Here is a 20381-nt window from a genome sequence, read left to right on the forward strand (position 1 = left end):
TACAGTTTGCGAGATACACGTTTGCAAGAGATACACGTTTGCTTAAGTTTTCACGCGGTTATGTATCATGTAAATCTCTGCATTTTCAATTATCATACTATTGCAGGAGGGCCCTTCACGTTGGTTAGCAATCTAGTCACTGCCACGCGTAAGCGCAATTCCATATCTCATTATAATGCCGTCGCGCGAGAGAGACGTTCCTCGCATTCGGGGCAAAATCTTAAGCCGGGCGGGTCTCAACGGGCGCGTAAAGTGGCACGGAGGGCACACACGCGCGTTTGGAATGACTGTCATGCGCGCGGGAACGCCATTCGGGTGTCATGTAGAGCGACGCAATTGCCTGCGGGATAGGCATGCCAACGTGCCATGTGCTCCGGGGGCGCCATGCGCCGCCGCGCCGGTCCTCTACCAGCCGGGCTCAGAGAGCATGGGTTATGAGCTACGGAGCTTTTCAGATTATGTCCCGCGAAATCCCGCGTCTAAGACTAGTCTTAGTTCGAGGATAGTCTCTACACCAGATTTAGATCTGCGCGGCACCGTGGGGGGGTCGCGCGGGAGGGTTACCGCCGCTCTTAAGCGCGGCTCGGAGCACCGGATTTCCGTCCCGAGTAATTTCGCAGGGGCTGCGTGAAGTTATTGGTTTCTCTACTCCGCGACTGCGGGGGATTCACGACTCATAGACAAATAATCGTCGACATTTATTCGGAAACGTAAATAGAATTAACTAAACGCAGTTCTGAAAGGGATAATTAATTCTCTTGTCGAAGATTTGAAAGCACTTTAACGGCGAATAAAGCGAAAAATGTCGGCTTTTAAATATTAAAACTCTTTATTTCTATATCTATATTTCTTTTTAAATAAAAGAAAATTAGTTTTACTTTATGAAAAAAAAGTAGCGACGTAATTAGCATTATTTAAAAAGCCGCGCTTAGTTTTGCAAATTAAAATTTACGTTTGCAATATAATTATCGCAAATGCCCCGGGATGTTTTATTTAACTTTTTTATGTTTTACCCAAGCGTTTCTGTATCGCACTGTATTCTTATTAATCCGATATCATTATAAGATTACTTATATAATTGTATGCATTAAATAACTGTGTAACCTGATGAACGAATAAACGTGATTTCATTTCCAATATTCGACGGAATGATTCGAGAATTATTTTACATTCTTGTAAAGCTACTCTCGTATTCAAATCTCTCGGGTAAGCTGAACCGTCGAAGGAAGAATTGGCTCGTATGAGAGTTAATCCCTGAAAGACCTTCGGAAATGTTACGGCACTGTTAATTCATTCCGGCGGTGCTCAACGTTCTTTTTTCTCCTTTGGTCGTGAACATTCATGAAATTAGAAGACGGTGCATAAAATATACGTTTCGCAGCTTCCGCGAAACGCACGATAAGCCACGGGGGATGCGCTCGAGAAGGGCGAACGTTACGACGTCATTGCCACCGCGGAAGAGGGGAGGGGGGGGTGTGTGAAAAAAACGGTACTCTCTTCACGGGGCTGGGAATGCTCTCGTCTCCCGGTAAGATCTTAACTGTCGGGAAGCCATTAAGTCTTTGAGCGTTTTACGAAATTGAGATCTCAACGACAGTGATAACGATAACTGTTCGCGGGGGCGTATAAAAACAAACGTTTATATGCACCGGAGTGTATTTCCACCGGAGGACGAAGGAGGACTTAATGAGCTCGGGCGTATTACCTTAGCAGCACCCCCCGAGTTTACTCGGCGAAACGTCTTATTTGAACAATTTCTTTACGCGAAAACACTTGGATCGATTTACCTGGAACTTGGCGGGGTTGGGGGAGGGGGGCGTACAATTTTGCCGCCAGTCATTTATCTTGTTTCGCTGAGAAATCATTTTTTTTTTTGTTCCCGTCCCCGATCGATTGCCTCATTACGCTTTAGAATCTTCGAAATTGACTCGATGCCCCGGGGCGCCCGAAGTTATGAAGACATCGGCGGAAGCCATCGCGGATGATCACCGGTGGTTTTCTCGAGCCTCGGAGACGGTGATTGCCATTTCGCCGGTACGCCACGTTGAACACACTCGCGCGTCACAACTTGTGTGTGCGGCTCTCAGTCTTCACAGTCGAGCACGCGCGCTCCTCTCCGGTCGCACGTGCAGGTGCACAGGCAGGCGCAGGTGCACGGCGGGGGGGGGGGAAGGGGGAGAGGGGACGCAGGGAAAAGGAGCGAGGCGGCGGCGGGAGGACGAGTTTAGTTTGCCGGAGTGAAATTTATTGGGTCGGAAATGATTCCATTACCGCGCGCCAAAATGGGTTACGCCACTTCTCGGCGTAGATGAATCCGGCATGAACTGCTTCGCGGATGCAATCGCGTAACCCTCTCGTCTTGTTCACTAAAATACCTTCGGGATGAGAACTCGAGGTTCGGGCGATTAGAGAAAGCGCGGCGCGTGGGTTGTGGAAACGGTGCTTTCGGATCTTTCATCTTCCGAAAATGGCGGTATTATCGAACGGGAAGAAAATTCGAAAGGGGGAGGATAGTAATTTTTAATGTCGTGTAATTTCAGAACGTAATTTTAGGCGTTTTTTTTCGAATTTTAATTTTGTATAGAGAAGGAAAAACCGCCTGGATTTCCTTTCGCTCTAGAAAACTGGAACTGAAAATATTAAAAGGTTGTAAAAATGTAGAACTATGCAATTGCTATGCAATTTTACCTGGAAATGACACGTATAACATGCAGAATAAAATTGCATTCCTAACTCCGTTGGGAAAACTCCGAAAAGGGGAAAAAGGAAAACTGGAGGAACGTGAGTTTTGCCGCATTTAATAAATGTATGCGACGGCGATACCGGCGATCTGGTAGGCGCGTGATAAAAGCCAGCGTGAAATTTTTATACGCAAGATATTAATAGGCATATTATTGAGAGAGCGGGAAGACGAATGTCAGTTAAATCAAGTTTAAACCCGACACAAACGGCCATCAGTCATTTTCAATTCCGCTCCATCTATCCGCGCTGTGTCTGCGTGACCATAACCTTGGCCAGAATGCTCGTTTGATTGACCGATCGCTCGGGAATTATTCTTGGCTGACACGTACGTGGCGGGCGTTTTATTACGCCGCTGTCTACTTTTGCTATTATTATCGCTCTTTATTATATTACCGCTATTTATTGTGAGACTCGCTTTATCTGTCCGCCCGCGAGCACTTTGTCAATATTATTACCTTACAATCTATAAACGCGTTATTGATTGTTTTTGTTAACTATGTTCTTCTTTTTTATTACAGGTAAGTGTCCATCACTTTAGGATTATATCAATCATTCCTGGGTCGGTGAGTGACACATTTTACAGAAATCATTGAAAATCGCACAAATGAAATTTCTTTTCCGATATATCTATACACGTAAATATATCATTCTCGTTTTAGAAAAAACGATTGATTGAACTTTTCTAGTTTTCCTTTTTTAATACTTTTAAAATACGTTTATCACATTTACTTGAAAGTAATGTTTACTTGAAATAAACTTCCATGTGCACAAAGAAAGAGTTATATTGTAAACTACTTAAATTAATTAAATATTACTTGTTTCAAATATTTGACAAGTTTATTATAAGTATCACATTTATTCAAAATATGTTCTGAATCCTAATAATTTAATTTTGCATTCAAGATTATTGAAACAAAAATTCGATTTGTTTATTATTCTTGTTTATTGTTCTTTGACACAATTCAATAATATTATTTGAAAAAGTATAAATTCCTTTAAAATTGGAATTGTTGAATATATTTCAAAATAACTGCGAAGAAAATATTTGTTGCGTACTATAAAAAAGATTAATTGCTTTTCTAGTAGTAAAATTGATATCTTTCTGTATGTCGATGTGTAAATCTTGGTATTAGTACACACACGATGCAAATTTTATATATATCGATTATCTATTTAAATTTATATTCTAAATCTATATTGATTTTATTAGAGCGACGTGGTTTCAATTTCCCTTGTCTCAAATTCCTCCGATAAACTCGATGGACTGCGATCCTTCAGGCTACTTTAATACGATACTGCCCTTACAAAAATGTAATATTAACAGCAGTAAAAGTACCAGCAGCAATACTTGTGATACTGATACTTAAAATAAGTATTAATTACTGGCTAATTTAATACTGGTCAGAGTATTACATTTTTATAAGAATGTAATTCGTTATATTACTATATCGTTATGTTTATTATCAAAACGGTTCGTCGTAACAGCCGTAATTTTCTCGAAAGTGTGCGGGCTCCCACCGGAAAATACCGCGAAGAATTAGAAAAGGATACCGCGCGTAATATGTATGTATAATTAGCGATCGACGGAATTTAAATAAGAATTCCTTCGAATTACGTGCGCACGGTATGAATGAAATTCCGCAGCGCCAAAGTGGGAACGTTAAATCGTTCACCTAGGCCTCCACGGATCGATATTATTTCGTATCCAGGTATTCGACCGCATACGTGACGGCCGGCCGTAACGAAGGGGGTTAACCAAGGATATTGAATTATTATGCGGGCCGTTGCGCGATTGCGGAGTCCCTCCCCGCCATAACCCTCGTGAACGATATTCTTTTTCACAGCGACGACGGCTAGGCGAAGGGTCGTAGGGCATCGGGAAATGTGGAGGGGACGTTTCCTGAATTACGTCGTCGAAAGGTAGATTTTTATTTTTCGCGCGTCGAGCCTCGTTCCCACAAACGTAGAGAACTCGGCCCGTCCTGCGGGGACGAGATATACGAGCACGCCGGAAATTCGGCGGGGACGTTGTATTCCCAGGTCGTGTGAAAAGTTATTTCAATTTTTCAAGTAAGGCGAAAATGTCATTTATCAACGTCGTTCGTACTCCTTTTAATAACGTTGCGCCGTGGTGATGAGAAGAAAATGAACTGGAACCTGGCATCCCGCTTGAAAACAGGCATAAATAATCTATATTGTAACAGAAATAAAATTGTTAACGTCGAAATTAGTGCCTTAGTAGATTGCACTGTAAAAACAAGCATTTTGTATTTGTGTTGAAATTTTCCGGTGTAAAAAATTTTTTACACGGTGTGTGTTAATTTAACATATATATTGCCGTTATGTTACTTGGTGTGTTAAATTAATTCTAACTATTTTTAAGAGTTAAAATAACACAATTTTATACACGGAAAGAATTTTCTCTTAAAAACTACCCTGAAAATCGTGGTAATTGTGAGACAACGTAAACCTTGAAGAATTTTACCGTACTTTTAATAAAATTTACTAAAATTTTAGTAAATTTTTTAAAAAGTATAGTAAAATCCTTCAAGGTTTACGTTATCCTACAATTACCACGATTTTCAGGGTAATTTTTAAGAGAAAATTCTTTCCGTGTATGTAAATACACGAATTCTTAATTATATACATATTTTATTTGTTAAAGTGAACAGATAAACTGTATCATTCTTCTTTTTATAGGAGTTAAATGGATATATTTCTTATGTTATTAAGCATAAAGAAATTGCTTTTATTATTTGGTTTTCACCAGTGTTTTTAATACATAGATTATGCTTTGGACTAGAATATCAGTATAAAACATTTTAAAATTATAAGTTAGGTATGCTAAAACTCTAAGTTAATCTTGATATTAAAATGCAAAAACGATTTTCTTATTTTTTGCCATGTAGATAGTGATCGTTTCTAAAAATTATTTGTAACATAGGTTCGATCCGAGAATTTATTATATCATTAACGTAGGTCGAAGGAAACTTCTAGAATTAAAACTAAGAAACTTTCTGGAATTAAAACTAAGAAAGAGATCGTTTAAATTAAGGTTAAAGTTAACGAGATTGATAAAAACTTCTTATTTTTGGTTCTAAATGTCTTCGCAGAAAAATAAACTCACCAGGGAAATGATTGTATTTACGGAAGTAAAGTACAAAAAGATCTATTTGCGTTACCGTGTTTGCTTGGGTAAAATTTTAAATGTGTGGGTGGTACGGTAGAAGGTAATAAAATAACATTCTTATAAATAAACGCAATAATGTATTAATTACATATCTACATAATCGTTAATATTAAATTGTTTTTGTAACATGACATTCAATTTTCTTTCTTATGTAATCAAAATTAATCTTCTCGCGCGTTTTTTCAAGCATTTTCTCGGTGCGCGGCGATTTGAGAAGAAACCGCAACAGCGAGCTCGGTCGGTCGATAAATAACGGCGAAGGTGTTAAACGGATGACGTATCAGGGCAATAAACGACGTGACTGCGTTAAGTCGCTCTACCTCGTAATTAAATCTCTGTAGTAAATTGAATTAGCGCGTAACCAGGTCCACGAAGTGGAATATAATGTACCGAAAATACGACGGAAACACTCCGACCGTTGACAGACGTCGGTTTCAACTTTCATTTGGAGTGGGAATCGAATAAATATAAGCTTTTATACTATTTATCTTTATGTAACTTGCATAGAATTTATCGTGAGTACTTAGTTTCTGCATTAGCCACATTTTAGTAGCTGCGTTGTTAATATTTTAATAAATAAATAAATTTATTACGAGTACTTTTTATAATTAAAACAGTCTTTCCAAATTACGAATTTTCTACAGACGCAACGTAAAATAATCCATCACATCTTGTATGCGTATTTTACACATTCGTCGCAAAAAAATAAAAATAATTCTAAATAATTTATTTTAATAAATTTAACCGTCTACTTAATCTAATTAAAATTAATTGACAAGGTAAAATTCTACGAACCATAATTTCACATAAAGGTAGAGAGAGAGAGAGAGAGAGAGAGAGCGCGAGGAGACTGGATTATCCTAAAAGCGCGTGGTGTCGAGTAAGTGATTCGATCGCATCTCTCAGCTCGGCAATTTTTTATCGTCCCGACCTTGGCTCCTCATTACCGCCCCGATCCTGACCGCCGGCTTTCATCCGTGAAAAATAGCCGACGAGTGACGTTAAACGGCTAACATATTACGAGGCTAACCGCCGCGGGCGGTCGCTTCGGCCGTATCGCCCCGGGAGAAGCGCCGCTCCTCAATTAAATTCCCCCGGGAGAATTAAATCACGCGCGAGAGGATAGCGGCACTTCTACGGCCGACGGGGGAAGCCCTCCTCTCCGGGAAGGATGGTAGACAGGTGGCAAAACCGGGCGAGAGAAGGAAGGAGAGGAGAGGGACGACGGCGGAAGATAGTTGGAGGAGTAGGAAGGCTCTGGAAATGATTTAATTAAATCGATATTAAAGAAGGCCGTCGCCCCGCGATCCGCTCGAGAGCGGAGTGCTCGGGATGCGCGCGCGTAAGCCGCGATATTATGCAAAATGATGCAAAACGATTTCGTAATCCCCCACGGCTGCGTCGCCGACGCCGCCTCCGCCCGTCGATCCCGGCGAAGTAGTAAAAGTGCGTGTCGTGCCGGCCGGTTTATTGCGCCGCTCGTTTGCCACTTGGACGTCGAGTTTCGGTGGGATTCTCAAGGGGGAATGGGATCTCGGCGTGCTTGACGATGGCACTTATGGATGCTGAGCCTTAATTTAAGATCGTCTCAATAAATAAGGAAAATACACGAGATGGAAATTCTCAGCATTAGAGTGATACGGCGCCTTTAAAATGGATTACGTAAGTAATGTAATATACGCCACGATTAAATTTTAGAATTGTTATTTCTAAATTATACACACGCGCTCTGTAGTCTTGTTAAGGTACATCTAGTTTTTTTTTTTAATTTATTATATGCAAGAATTTTAAACGATGAAATTCCAATACTGGAGAAATTAATTAGGTAAATATCTCGCTACTGCCCGAAAATTACTGTCTATTTTTAGAAGTTCTCTTACTATTATCGCTTCAATATTTTTCTAAGTTTAGCCTTTTGCTTGTTAAATTTTGTCAGATTTTTTTTTTTAAATTAGACTTGAAATTAACTGCTTTCTTCCCCGTCGCGCTTATACTGCTCGCGCCTCGTCTCTCGTTATGGCGCCGAATTTCGTTAGCCCGGGGCGTCTAATATCTCAAGACAATTCTGGCTCTATCCCGACAGTTTAAACGAGGAATTAAGCCTCTCTCGAACGTGCGCACGGAACATTCGTCGGTGCGGGCGTGCATTTTAATGAGGTTCCCGCACGGTTATAAAGTCTCTTTTTATAGTTCCGCCGGGGTCGCGCTCTTCGAAATTCGCCGTCGGAGATTTGTTGCCCGACCCGAGGCTCGAACGAGAGCTTTTGTTTGCACGCGCAAAGCTCCCCGCACGTCGACGGGAGCACGCATCGCTCGCCGTTTCTCTGCAAATTACAATCACGTCGGTTTAAGTTCGGCACGGTCGGCTCGATGTAGCTCCATCGCGACAATGAATCCGATACAGTCGATGTAGCAGTGCCAGTCATTGTTTCTTTAGAACTGCATCGGGTGCACATTGCTCTCTGTGTGCATGGGGATTCTGTGGGGTTTCCGGTCTGCGAAAAGAAAAATGCGACATTAATTCTTGTGCGACGAAATCTCTTATTACACGAATGATTAATAGTATTACTAAAACACATTTTTCAAATGCAAAAGTATAAAGATATTGTTTTAATAACAAAGTAAAAAATATATATACATATTAATTATGCAATAACATTTTTCATATAAGAGAGAGTTGTATTTTAAAATAAGATATGTATCAAATAGCTTCTTTAAAAAAGTTAATCAAATGTTTTCGCTCTTTAACTTTTTCGATAACAGTAAGTAAATTTGTAAAAAAAATGTAATGTGTAAAGTACAATAGATAAAAATTTACTGCAAATTTGTTAACGATATTCGATTTTATAAATTTCCCTTTACTTCACAGTTTTTACAATTTTATAACTCTCTCTCTCTCTCTCTTTCCCCTGTGGAAAAAAAAAACCGAAATTGCACAAAATTCATGCATGGAAAATAATATTTTAAATAAAAATTTACTCGAAACACTGCAGTAAAATTTAGCGCTAAAAATTCGAATAACGCAATTTTTCCCAACTATGTTCGCTGAAATACAACGGACTCTCGTACATGTATACGTACATGATGCGCCTGGTGACCAAGCTGATGTGGCACATGTTGATGGATCGCGTTATAATCTATGGTATAAAAGAGGAAACTGTTGAGTGGTTTTCGTCTAGAGCTTCTCCTCATCTCCTAGCTTTATCGATGTCTGCTCCTTCTGAGAGATAGTACTTACTGTTTCATCATAGGAAAGTGCTCGTGCTACAAGGAAGAGATTGATTAATCGGAACTCCTATATTTTTTTTAAATCTACCGAAGCTTAAGGTTTACGAAGTTCTAAATGAAATTGTATCAAAATAGTTGTGTATTTCAGGTAAACTGTTAACTATTTCCTAAAATTCGGATTATGTCGCATTGAAACCATTTTTGCTCTACATCGTAAAATTCAAGATTCTTTACTTGAGACAATTGTCAATGAGATAAGATATAAAAGACATTAATGTTCTATTTATGAGAAAAACAATGTTGAATAGACGATATTTATCGACGTTGATCCTATATCAGGAAGTTTATTTGCCATCTTTTTAGGAGGAAGTTCCACTATCTTGTCCTCGTGCATTATATAAACTTCTCCCCCTTACTTTCCAAACATTTAAGGATTTTGTACTATGAGTCCCCAATAACGGAGGTAAAAACAAGTCGCGGAGGTCAGCAGCGCGTCAGAAGTTAGAGGCGCATTGGGAGAAGTCGCGGCCGGATTTTCCATTGCGCCGTCAGTAACTTTCCTCATACTCGGCTGCATAAACGCTCGCGAACATTTATGGGGTAATGTTTGCCAGACAGCGAGGTTCAAAGTTCAAAGAGCGACCTGGAAGTTTGATGAAACTGGAAGAAATCCCTCTCGCATGTTAAGCAGACGCAGTTCTTAGTCCGAAACGGTATTTACTTTGGAAGAAGTATTTGTTGACGTACGTGCCGACGATTGATTTGCGATGTCTGTACCGACACATATATGCGAAATTCTATAACGATTTCTCTTGTGTGCGAGGTGTTCTAGACATTCGTATATTCTTTCGTGTACTAATCTGCTAAAAGGTACTTAAACGTCGAAACATTATTCTCTACGGAATAAAACAGGAGGAAGGATGTAACGATCTAAACGTAAAAAAAATATAATTGAAATAATTCACGAGTAATTGTATAGGAATTATAAGATCTACTAAAATTTCTGTGTTAAATGATAATTCTGTGTTTTTAGTCTCGAGTATATTTTTTTTAAATATAATTGTGTGCAAAGAAACGTCTTTATTCTTATTAAAGTCAAACATTTTTATTCGCGGTTGATAATCGCGTTAGTAACGACACGGTAGTTAACATTAGAATAAATATTTTTTTACGAAACAAGTTATTTTTTTAATATTACCATTCGCTTTTTAATATTACTATTAACGTTTAAGTAGCATAAGGTAGACGTTATTCTTTTTCTCTTGTTTTAGGCTGACTATTAAAATGTAATAAATGTAATAAAATGTAAGTGACATTAAAATGTAATTCTTATTCAATAAGAAATAAGTAAGAAAAGCTAGTATCGACTGAATTAAAAGTCTGTTGCTTCACCTTTGCTTTAATGAAGGAGACTATTCTATGTGTTTATTTTGACTAGAGGAACTTGTTTTATCTTGCATTAAAAAAAGGAGTTGTTTTTCTAACAGTTCAGCCTCTCTCCTTTATTGTCTTAGTTCGTTCAGTAACTGATGTGTAATTAGTCATCTGTTTCCAATTGCTTGGATAACGATGGAAGAAATATTCTTGAGAAATTGTAAAAATGTCATATATATATATTTAATAATAAGTAAATATATATTTAAATATATAATGTTTTTCTTTTTAATTTTAAGAAATATTATTTTTAAAAACTTTAGAAGAGCGTGTTTCACATTAAAAAACAACCGATAATTAATCGTTACTTTAAACAATAATTCACATCCTGTAAAATTGTATTGTATTATAATAAACATTTAGTTAGACACTGATCGGAAAATAATTTTATACTAACCACCATTAAAATAATTATGTAGAACGATTAAATATAATAATATTACTGCAAAATATATTTTGGTAACTAATTTAACATCCACGGTACAATTTTTTTATTAATAATTCAACACTATTCTTAGATCCATATTTCTGCAAAATTGTTTTTTCTGTGTGTTCACTTTTTCTTAAACAAGCGTCGTTTTAACGACAAATACTCAATGTAAGAAATATAATTTATACAATCGTATACTTACAAGTTGGCAGTCCTCCGTTTAGTTTTATTTCCGTCATTATTTCGTGACGTTCGTGTCGTCGGATTAATGTCGTAAATGAGAAACACTTTCGAGAGATGTTTCCGCTTTGTATCGGCAGCACGGGATATTGCGAAGGTAACTCAACATTGCCGCTAGTTAAATTGCCTCGGCAATTACTCTTCTTGTGTGAGACACGCTCCTTCTTGTCGCTTCTGCCGGTGGATCCAATTTTCCATCCTGTATCGGGTAAAAGGCTTCCGCTCGTAATAAGATACATAAACCTCGTTGCGGGGCGGAATCAACATTTTGTGATCGACCCAAAAATGCCGCGACTACGGGACATAGACCTAGTTTACACCGAGCACTTGGTACGCGTATCAAATAGTAAATAACTAGTGAATGTGTTTAATAATTGGCTGATCAGCTTAAATTCACTACTTGATACGCGTACCAAGTGCTCGGTGTAAACTAGAGCATAGATTGCAGAAGAACGTTCAGCAAAGAAATGTACATGCACATTTGAATCGCTAATTAGCTATTTGTAACACTGCAGCTCTATTTTAGACAAAATACGAATTGAAAAGGATATATTCTTTTCAGTTTGTACTTCTTTACTTGTTTATCCAATATAGCGTTCCATAATAATAATAATAAATTTATGACTGGTTAAATGTTTGTCGAAATATAGTCTGTGCTTGAAATTAAAAATTATTTTTGCTTGTTTGTGTTTTTAAAATTAAACTTAAAGATACGTTTTTAAATTTTTATTAAACATCCAAATAAATCATACATGTTTGTTTATGCGATAAATTAATTTTCCGACAACGATGATCAACTATGTAAATATTAATTCAGCAAGATTATAATTATTTATCGCAGCAGAGTTACCTCTTACGATATTTCTTCTTCTAGGGATTGGCAGCGCGATAAGAGATAAAGATTTTAAATAACTGTTTCGATCACTGCGATATTTATTTTCTTATTGACGATAAAATGATTTACGGGCTTTTTTTTTCATTTGTAAAAGAAGCAATGCTAAAATTTTAATTATTTTATGTTATTATTACTATTATTTTTCTTCTATATCAAACAGATTAATGTTTGAATTAAAAAAAAAATTAATAAGGATATATTTTATGTATAATTATATGCATATACATGTATATGTCTGTATATAATAAGAAATTTTGACACCATGGATTTTAGGGCAGTATTGCTTTTCATTAAATTTCAATCAAAATTACATAATTCTTTCCTAAATTTCTATTACGTTTTCTAAGGAAAACAGAATAAACACTGATCGGAGCTCGTTTCCATAATACTAAATGTTCAGCAACGAAATAATGACGCTCATTTTGCAAGGAGGGAGCACGAAACATCACAAAATATCGCAGTTTGAAATCGGTGTAGGCGCGCGACCTTGAGCGCGCGTTCATCGTTCATCTACGTAGCGTGTCGCCCCGCCCCGCCGTCATTCGGCTGCCGCGAGTCGTGCGAGCCGGTCGGCAATGTCGCGAGGCGACGCTCCTTCCGCTTTCCGTGTGCGTCACGTTGATATCCTTCGACCAGGCGCCCCGTGCGACAGATTGATCCTTCAAAAGAGTCCGACGCGGCGTAATTCGTCTTGTGGCGGATGTTTGACGCGACTTAACCTCCAAGCGTAACGTATCGTGCGGGCGAACGGAAGTGACTTGGTTACGTCGACTTCGAGATCCCTCGTCCCTTCGACGTGGGATCGTTTGGATCCCGCGGACATACGCTCCGCGTCGCGAGTGTCTCGAGCGGAAGTCGTTCGTACAACTTGTTGGCTCGTCATTTCCGGTTCCCGGAAGTGTCCAACGACAAATTCCGAGTCGCGTGCTGATCACGTGATCGCAGCAACAGGGGGACGCGGTGGCAATCGACGACGATTAATTGTGGCGAGTTTGCCGGGTGGAAGCGGGGAATACGCGGCGAAGCCGTGAAATATTTCGTGACGTCACCAAGTCGGGGTTTGCTTACGCGCGCGTGCCGCGCTTGCCCGAGGATCGCGGCATTGTTGTCGTCGTTCGTGCGCCGGGCGATCGAGTGGATGCGGCGAAGTGGATGTGAGGTTATCCTTTGGAATGCGATCGCTGCTTGCGCGAGTAATTGGCGTTTTCCGGCTCGTGCCACTGATTAACTTCGCGGGAGGGGAGCGAATTTGTCGAAACGCATTCCGGTTTGGAACGAGAAGGAAACGGGACTGGAGGGAATAGAAGTCATGAATTTCCATTTTGTCGCTGGTGATAAATGTCTCTCTTCAACAACGGTTCGGTCCCGTTCGCCGATTGCCGCGGGTTTTCCGAACCGGAGGCGAACAGTAACGTCGGGATTCGTCGCGATTTACGTTACGTAAATACAACTGTGAGTTATCGTTCGTTTAGAAATATCTCGTGGAATTGCGCATCGCAAGTGCCGTGCAAAGTCCTGGACGATTCCGGTAATTAGTGATTGCATCCGCGATTATTAATCCCGTTTCCGCGAGTGTTGTGTGTTTTTTTTTTTGCGCGCTCGACGAAGGAATCTGAGGAGGAGGAAACATCGAGCGGCCATGAGGTGAGTAGGTCACTGTATTTATCTCTTATTTGTCACCTGCAGATTTAATCGTTTATTATTTTACGCGTTTAATCTGTTTCTTAGAATATTGATTTTTACTTTATGCGTTGCTATAATTTCGATGCGCTTGTGTGTTTCGCAGACTGATGTGATGCCACAAGCTCCGCCGCTGTTCATCGTATCGGTGAGTCGTGAATTATCCGTTGTATTATTATTAATATTTGAGATACCGGAGTTGTATGTATAAATTATATCTAAATCATATGTGTAGATTTGTATAGATAGAACGGAATTTAATAAAGATTTAATAAAGATAAAAAAAATTTAATAAAGATATCTCTATTACTTCGAATTGAATAAATTGGAAAAAATAAATAATATTTAATTCTGATTCAAGTTTTTCAGGAGGGGAGGGGACATTGTCGAGAATACTGTAAAGACAGTAGTTTAAGTTGTAATTTAGACAGTTAATAAATTTATTAATTAAATTGACAATATTATATTTGAATAATTTAGTAAATTAAATTTTTTACTTTATATGATTTAGAAATAGTTAAAAACAAGGTTAAAAATAAATGAAAAGAGAAATAAGTTGAGTAAATTTATTATAACAGAATATTTTGATATTTGTTAAATTTTATTTTAACTTTTTTATGCGATGTTTTATGGTATATTTCGTTAATGATATCAAAAAATGGTTATTTATTCTACAATAAAATAAATTATTATCTAAAAATACAGTAGTGGAAAACAGCTATTGTTTAGATATTACTTTATTTCTTAAGATTATTTATCTTAAATAATTTAGCGTTTGGTTTTTTATATATTTTTTTTTTAGGATTAAATATACATAAAATTTTTTTCGAACCACAACGGAATGTAAAAAAATACTATAATTATTAAAGTTTCAGTGTTATCCGAAACTGTTATAATATATTTGTTCATATTTTTTTATATTTTATCCTGATTCAATTTAAAGTGGAATAAAAGTTACTGACATTTTTTAGTTAAAACATTTCTGATTTTAATTAATTTTTAAAACATTTTTCGAACTCTCTCTCTCTCTCTCTCTCTCTCTCTTTCATTATAGAAACTTGGTAAATTGAAAACTAAACATCTCTAAAACAACACTAAAATTTTTACTTAAAGAGATAAATAATGATGTGTTTCTATTGTTAAAATATGTATTGTTTTTAGAAAAGTAAGATACAAATTATAATAACTAATAAATAATAACATTTTAAATAATTGTAATTTTCTGCATAATAGTCAGCCTCAATAAATGATAAAGTGAGTTTTTTCTTTACATACATTTATTTTAAATTTCCGAGTTTTTTAAAATTTTATTTTTTGTGAAATTGCACATACACACTTGAATTAAAAAATTGTCTTTTTCCTGAAAAAAAAAAATTTTTTTTTAATAATTTGTGACAAAACTTGAAAATCTGGAAGAACTATTAGGTGTTAATGTCGAATGTTATTAATGTTAATTACTTTAAAATTTCAAATTGATCGAATAAATCATGAATTTGAGTTACCTAGTATGAGCTTCTCTTCGAAAATAATATAATATTTTAAGAAAAATACATTTAAAGTTCAATAACATTTATTGTAATTGTAATCTTATTTTTTTAAATAAAATTGAATACTGAAAAAATCTATTTTTTTTAAAATAAAATTTTACGTTGTGTTATATAAAAAATATCCTATTTCTTGATCCGCTGGTGTTTTAATTTTATCTCTTAAATAAGATTATGAGACATTTCATAAAAAGGACACAGAAGGGATGTTTTAACTAATATTAGAATGAAATGTGAGTTGATTATAAGGTTAAATATTATTTCTCATGAATTTAAAATTTGTATATTAATCTCCGTACATGTGCAGCTACATTCGAAGTACGCGGCCTGGTTAAACTTCTCGTTTAGTGGCTTTTAAAAGTTTGCATAGCATATTTTAACGGTTAACATTCTGCGTAGCTTAGTTCCAAGTTCTTCATTCCAAGAGATAAAATTCCAACGCGTAATATTATATGAATGTATATTTCCTGAAAAATGTACAGGGTCGACACGAAAAGATATTCAACAGTGAAATAATTTCGTGTATCTAATTAAAGCTTGGACTTTAATTGTCTTGTAATAAATGATTTTATATTTTTTAATTCGAACTTAATTGTAATTATTTATCTACAATTTTTAATTCGATATAATATAATATTTTTAAAACTTTTTGAATTGCTAACGCTGTTAAGATCTCTGTAATTTGCTACGATAATAGTAATAATAATAATAATCGTGATAACGATAGAAGATACTTGGAACGAAGGGAGAAAATAACCTTATAAGAAATTCCCTATGCGCTTATTTGAATTCGCGGTCGTGCAATCGTTTCGTATTTCCGTATGCATTTTCGATCCACTCGCGGTTGCATACACGGTAGATGCATGAATCGCAATGTCAGACTTTTATACGCTGTTATCTTTCATACGCTAACATCTAATAACGTGAATTTCGATCTCGAAATGCGTGCGCGCGCGCGCGCTGCTCGTACGGTGCTTCTCTCCTAGAACTTATGAATACTCTTGGTATTTCGTGTCATGCGGTAAGATTTTCAATATATGTGAAGCTTTTAATCCGATGTTCTCTCTGTACGACGTTGGCGTACATGAAACCGCCTTGGGCCGGGAAGATTGCCGCCATATTCTCTCGGTCTCGCTTATTATGAGCGCCATATACTTCTTTTTACGGAACGAGAGAAATTGGACCTTTTCGTGGATTAACGCGGTTGATATCTCGATTCGACGGGCACCCCTTTTGCCGAAGAATGAGAGCTACAAAATTGCACGAGCTCCAAATGCGCGTAAATCTCTTAAAACGTAACCCGAGAGGGTTACGTTTTTTTTTTTCCAGATCTATCAAAGTTAGTCAACTAATTTCGGGCCTACACGATTCTCGCATCAGGCTCTTTGTGCTTTCATCTTTGGGTGGCGTTAGTGGCCGCGTAAACTTTACAGCACATCGCGTGTTTAATTGCGCAAAAGCTGCGCGCCGTCATCTCTCGCCCTCGTTTGTCTCTCTCCCTCGCATTTTCTCGCAAAGTTCTCCCGACGGTATTCGACGTACAACGACATCTTTTTAATCCACCGTGTCTCCCTCCCCCATACGGTACGCGGCGCGCGTTAAAGCGAGAAGAAGTTTAATGCCAGGTCGCGTATATATCTTCCCGGAGGAAAATTGTCCTCGTACTTTTATCCTGTCGCTTATTACGGGGTCGGGTCGGAAGATTGTACCTCCCCGCTCGCAAATCATATTTAATATGAGGGTGGTAAAATCGTTCATATCCAGTCCCTTTATATTGTACTTTCGATACTTACAATCAGCCTGTACCTTCTCGTTGTCCTATTTCCTCCCTGTTGTATTTATTGTGTTAAAAATCAACGCGAAATTCGTAAATACCCGAAGACACTTTGACATTACGCGTTGAAGCGCCTATTTAATTATCTTTATATATTTTATCGCGAGAAAGTCCACGTAGATATAAAAATGAGGAAGACTAATGAAAAATTATTTCTTTTGGCTATTTTAAATTACACTTTATTTTATTTGGTGATATATAGGAAGAGAGAACGGGGGAATTTCTCTAAATCTTACACGTGTTTAACCAATTATAGTCTTGTTCTTTTACTATAATTTCATTTTAATTTTAAGTTTGTTTTATTATTCCTCTCTCTCTCTCTCTCTTCTACCTCGTTCTATCAATTTCTAAAAGCCTCTCGGCGTAAGATGCACTTCTGGCGGCAAATCGAATTGACAAGACGAGAAATACGCACGGACACAAAAATCTTATAGAAGGGACGAGAGGTTCGAGTGATGCATTTCCCTTTTGGCAAAAGGAGACGGACGAAACGAGATTACACCATTACACGTGATCCAATTGCTATGAATTCTCATTGTGGATAAACGGGGATCCCGGGGGCATTCATTGGCTCGTAACGAAACCTCAATATCCCGGCTTCCTGTGCCTGATTCGCACTACATACTCTCTTGCATAGTAGACTGAGCGTACAATTAGCCGAGTGCCACTCTAATAAGGATTTGTATTGCGCTCACCATGGCAAACCAAAGCGCCGCTATTTACCGGCGAGCAAGTGGACACGCGATACATAGCGCTCTGACAATCGTGATTAGGATTGCGAGATCTCAGGTTGTCACACGCCGGCCGACATTCGTATGCGGTTTGTCGTGATGTTACTTTTGATCGCAGATTACAAAGGGTTTGTATAGGGATCGAAAATTAAATCGCGAATAAGCTCTAGAATACATGCGCGCGCGCGCGTGTGTGTGTGTGTGAGAGAAATGCAGATATTAAAATTGGAAAGATGTGGAAACGATAAATCAAAACTACTTAATGATGTATTAATGCTAATCCGATTTAAGACCACTGAATTCCAAATTTAAATTGAAATTTTTTTCTTCCAAAAATAAATTTCTGTCTTATATTTTATGCAACGCCTATTTTAGCGATAGTTAATTATGCAATATTATTTTATATATGTATGTTTTTATGGAACAAGAGAACCTTTTTATTAAAGTAATATAAATTTTTGAATAGGTAGAGTTAGGCATCTCTAAAAAGCAATTATGTAACATAGAAGACTTGCAAGTACATTTTTTAATATAATGCAATAAAATTTTAGAAACTTGTTTAAAAAAGAAAAATGTTTTTTTTTTATATTAAAAAATTTTAAAAACACATTATATCGAAAAGTGTATTTTAGCAAATGTTTTTTCTGTCAAAAATTGCTTTTCGAGACAATTTTTAATATCTAGACAATCTATTGCCTAAAAAATTTACCATCAAAACTTATTTTAATTTAATCTTGAATTATACTTGAACTTCATCGAAAAACAAGGAAAATTTCAATAGTACAGACGTATGATTTATTCTACGTAACGAGTAATTTCTAGTCGAAGCGTTTTCTTAAATATACTGCGCAAGTTTGTACATTGCACCTTTTAGTTACCTGCCAGCGGCAGGTATTCCTTGCACAGAGCGCGAGTAACACAAACTCGTGACATTTGATGTTGCATCATGTCACACGCAGCCTGTAAACTTTCATTCTGTCACACCAGCACGAACAAACTAGCGAAGAGATTAGAAGTTTGTCGTGTACCTGCGCGCCTCCAGGAATACGTGAGATATTCAGTCAAACACTAATGAGGAGAATGCTTGCCGCGCGAAGATAACTTTGCGCGACTAACGGACCAAACTATATTAAAATAAACTTTATTTGAAATTACGTTTTCGTAAGTAATAGGATCTTGTATAACAGGAACGGGTGTAGAAATGAAGAAGGGAAAAAAAAACAATAATAAGATGCAATGACTGCTTGTAGTTTTATAATTTTACTTTATCATTTTTTTATTATTAATTTTTTTATTAATTTTGAGGGAATTTGTAGTAATATACATCGAATATAATAAATTATTTGAAGACATTATTGTGTAAAAACCAAAACTATGCGAACGTTACGCTGTCGTAGCGTTATTTTGGTCGAGAAAAGAAACTTTGATAAGAAAAACGTAGATATTTGGAAATCGTGTTTCCTCTGATAAACGAAAATCGTATATCGACGTTTTCCAGCACTGTGAAGAAAACCTTCAGGTGTAAAGCTCGTTTCCGATAGAATTTGATCGAGAAAAAAGTAAATGAATGTACGTCATTGATAGGAGAAAAGCGTTTCAGCGGAGAAGATGGAATGAAAGAGGAGGGATTGAAAAGGAGAGAGAAAATGGACATAAAAGTAAAATTCGAGGAATAAGGTTAACAAGAATTTTCCAAAGTCTCGTGTCGAACATATTGCGAAAGTCATTTCATGGTGAAGGAATTAACGAGCTCGAAGATTTTCTAATTTCTGTGCCGCAAAAATAAAGCGGTCGATGTATTTTTATCGATTGACTTTTGCAGTGCAGTCTGGTACTTTCGCCTCAGATAATACCCGCGAAAGAGAAAATTGCGTTCAAATCTCCTTTAGAAAGCTAAATCCAATTCAAATCCAGATTGAGAGGCGAATCCGATATAAGTCGAAAAATCCCGGATAATTTAATACGCTAAATTGCAAGTATTATACGTCAACTACATGCTTCTTTAAGTTTCGTGAAAATTAAAAGATACATATATATATATTAATAATAGTACCAGAAATTTTTAAATATTTATTTCAATGAAGAACCAAAACTTTACAAGTAATGACAGTGCGCGAAAGTTTATGCGTTTGTCACTTGTTTGTTAAACATTGTTAATTAGCACATAAATTTAGTATCCTTTTCTTTTTGTTTTTTTTTTTAATTAATGGAAGTAACGAGATGAATTAATTATTTACTTCTTGCATTTAATATAATCCAATTTTTGTAACAGCCTGTTACAACAGCTTGTTTTAAATTATCGAGTGTTTTCTCTCTCCATTCTCCTTCTTAAATTTTCCTCTCACAATTTTCTCGCGAAGTATTTACGTATTCGATCTTAAATCTCTATTACTTTCAGTGTTTTAAATATTTTCATTATCCGTTTAACTTTTT

General features: G+C 36.9%; 1 protein-coding gene across 12 annotated transcripts in view; it reads left to right on the plus strand.

Annotated features, from left to right (window-relative positions):
* Window positions 1–20381, plus strand: part of LOC105835192 (venom dipeptidyl peptidase 4) — a 401395-nt gene that overhangs the window by 217866 nt on the left and 163148 nt on the right. Inside the window, exons 1-2 of one of the 12 annotated variants that reach the window (XM_036292841.1) lie at window positions 12363–13803; window positions 13946–13987. The exons of 9 other annotated variants lie outside the window; for them this stretch is intronic. In XM_036292841.1, coding sequence (XP_036148734.1) covers window positions 13955–13987 — 33 coding nt within the window. In that variant the 5' untranslated portion in view covers window positions 12363–13803; window positions 13946–13954. Of the gene's footprint in view, window positions 1–5382; window positions 7595–12362; window positions 13988–20381 lie in introns of those variants that run through there. 2 more of the 12 variants (XM_036292844.1, XM_036292839.1) reach the window with 2 other exon arrangements.

Source organism: Monomorium pharaonis, chromosome 10, assembly GCF_013373865.1.
Source record: "Monomorium pharaonis isolate MP-MQ-018 chromosome 10, ASM1337386v2, whole genome shotgun sequence".
Taxonomy (NCBI): domain Eukaryota; kingdom Metazoa; phylum Arthropoda; class Insecta; order Hymenoptera; family Formicidae; genus Monomorium; species Monomorium pharaonis.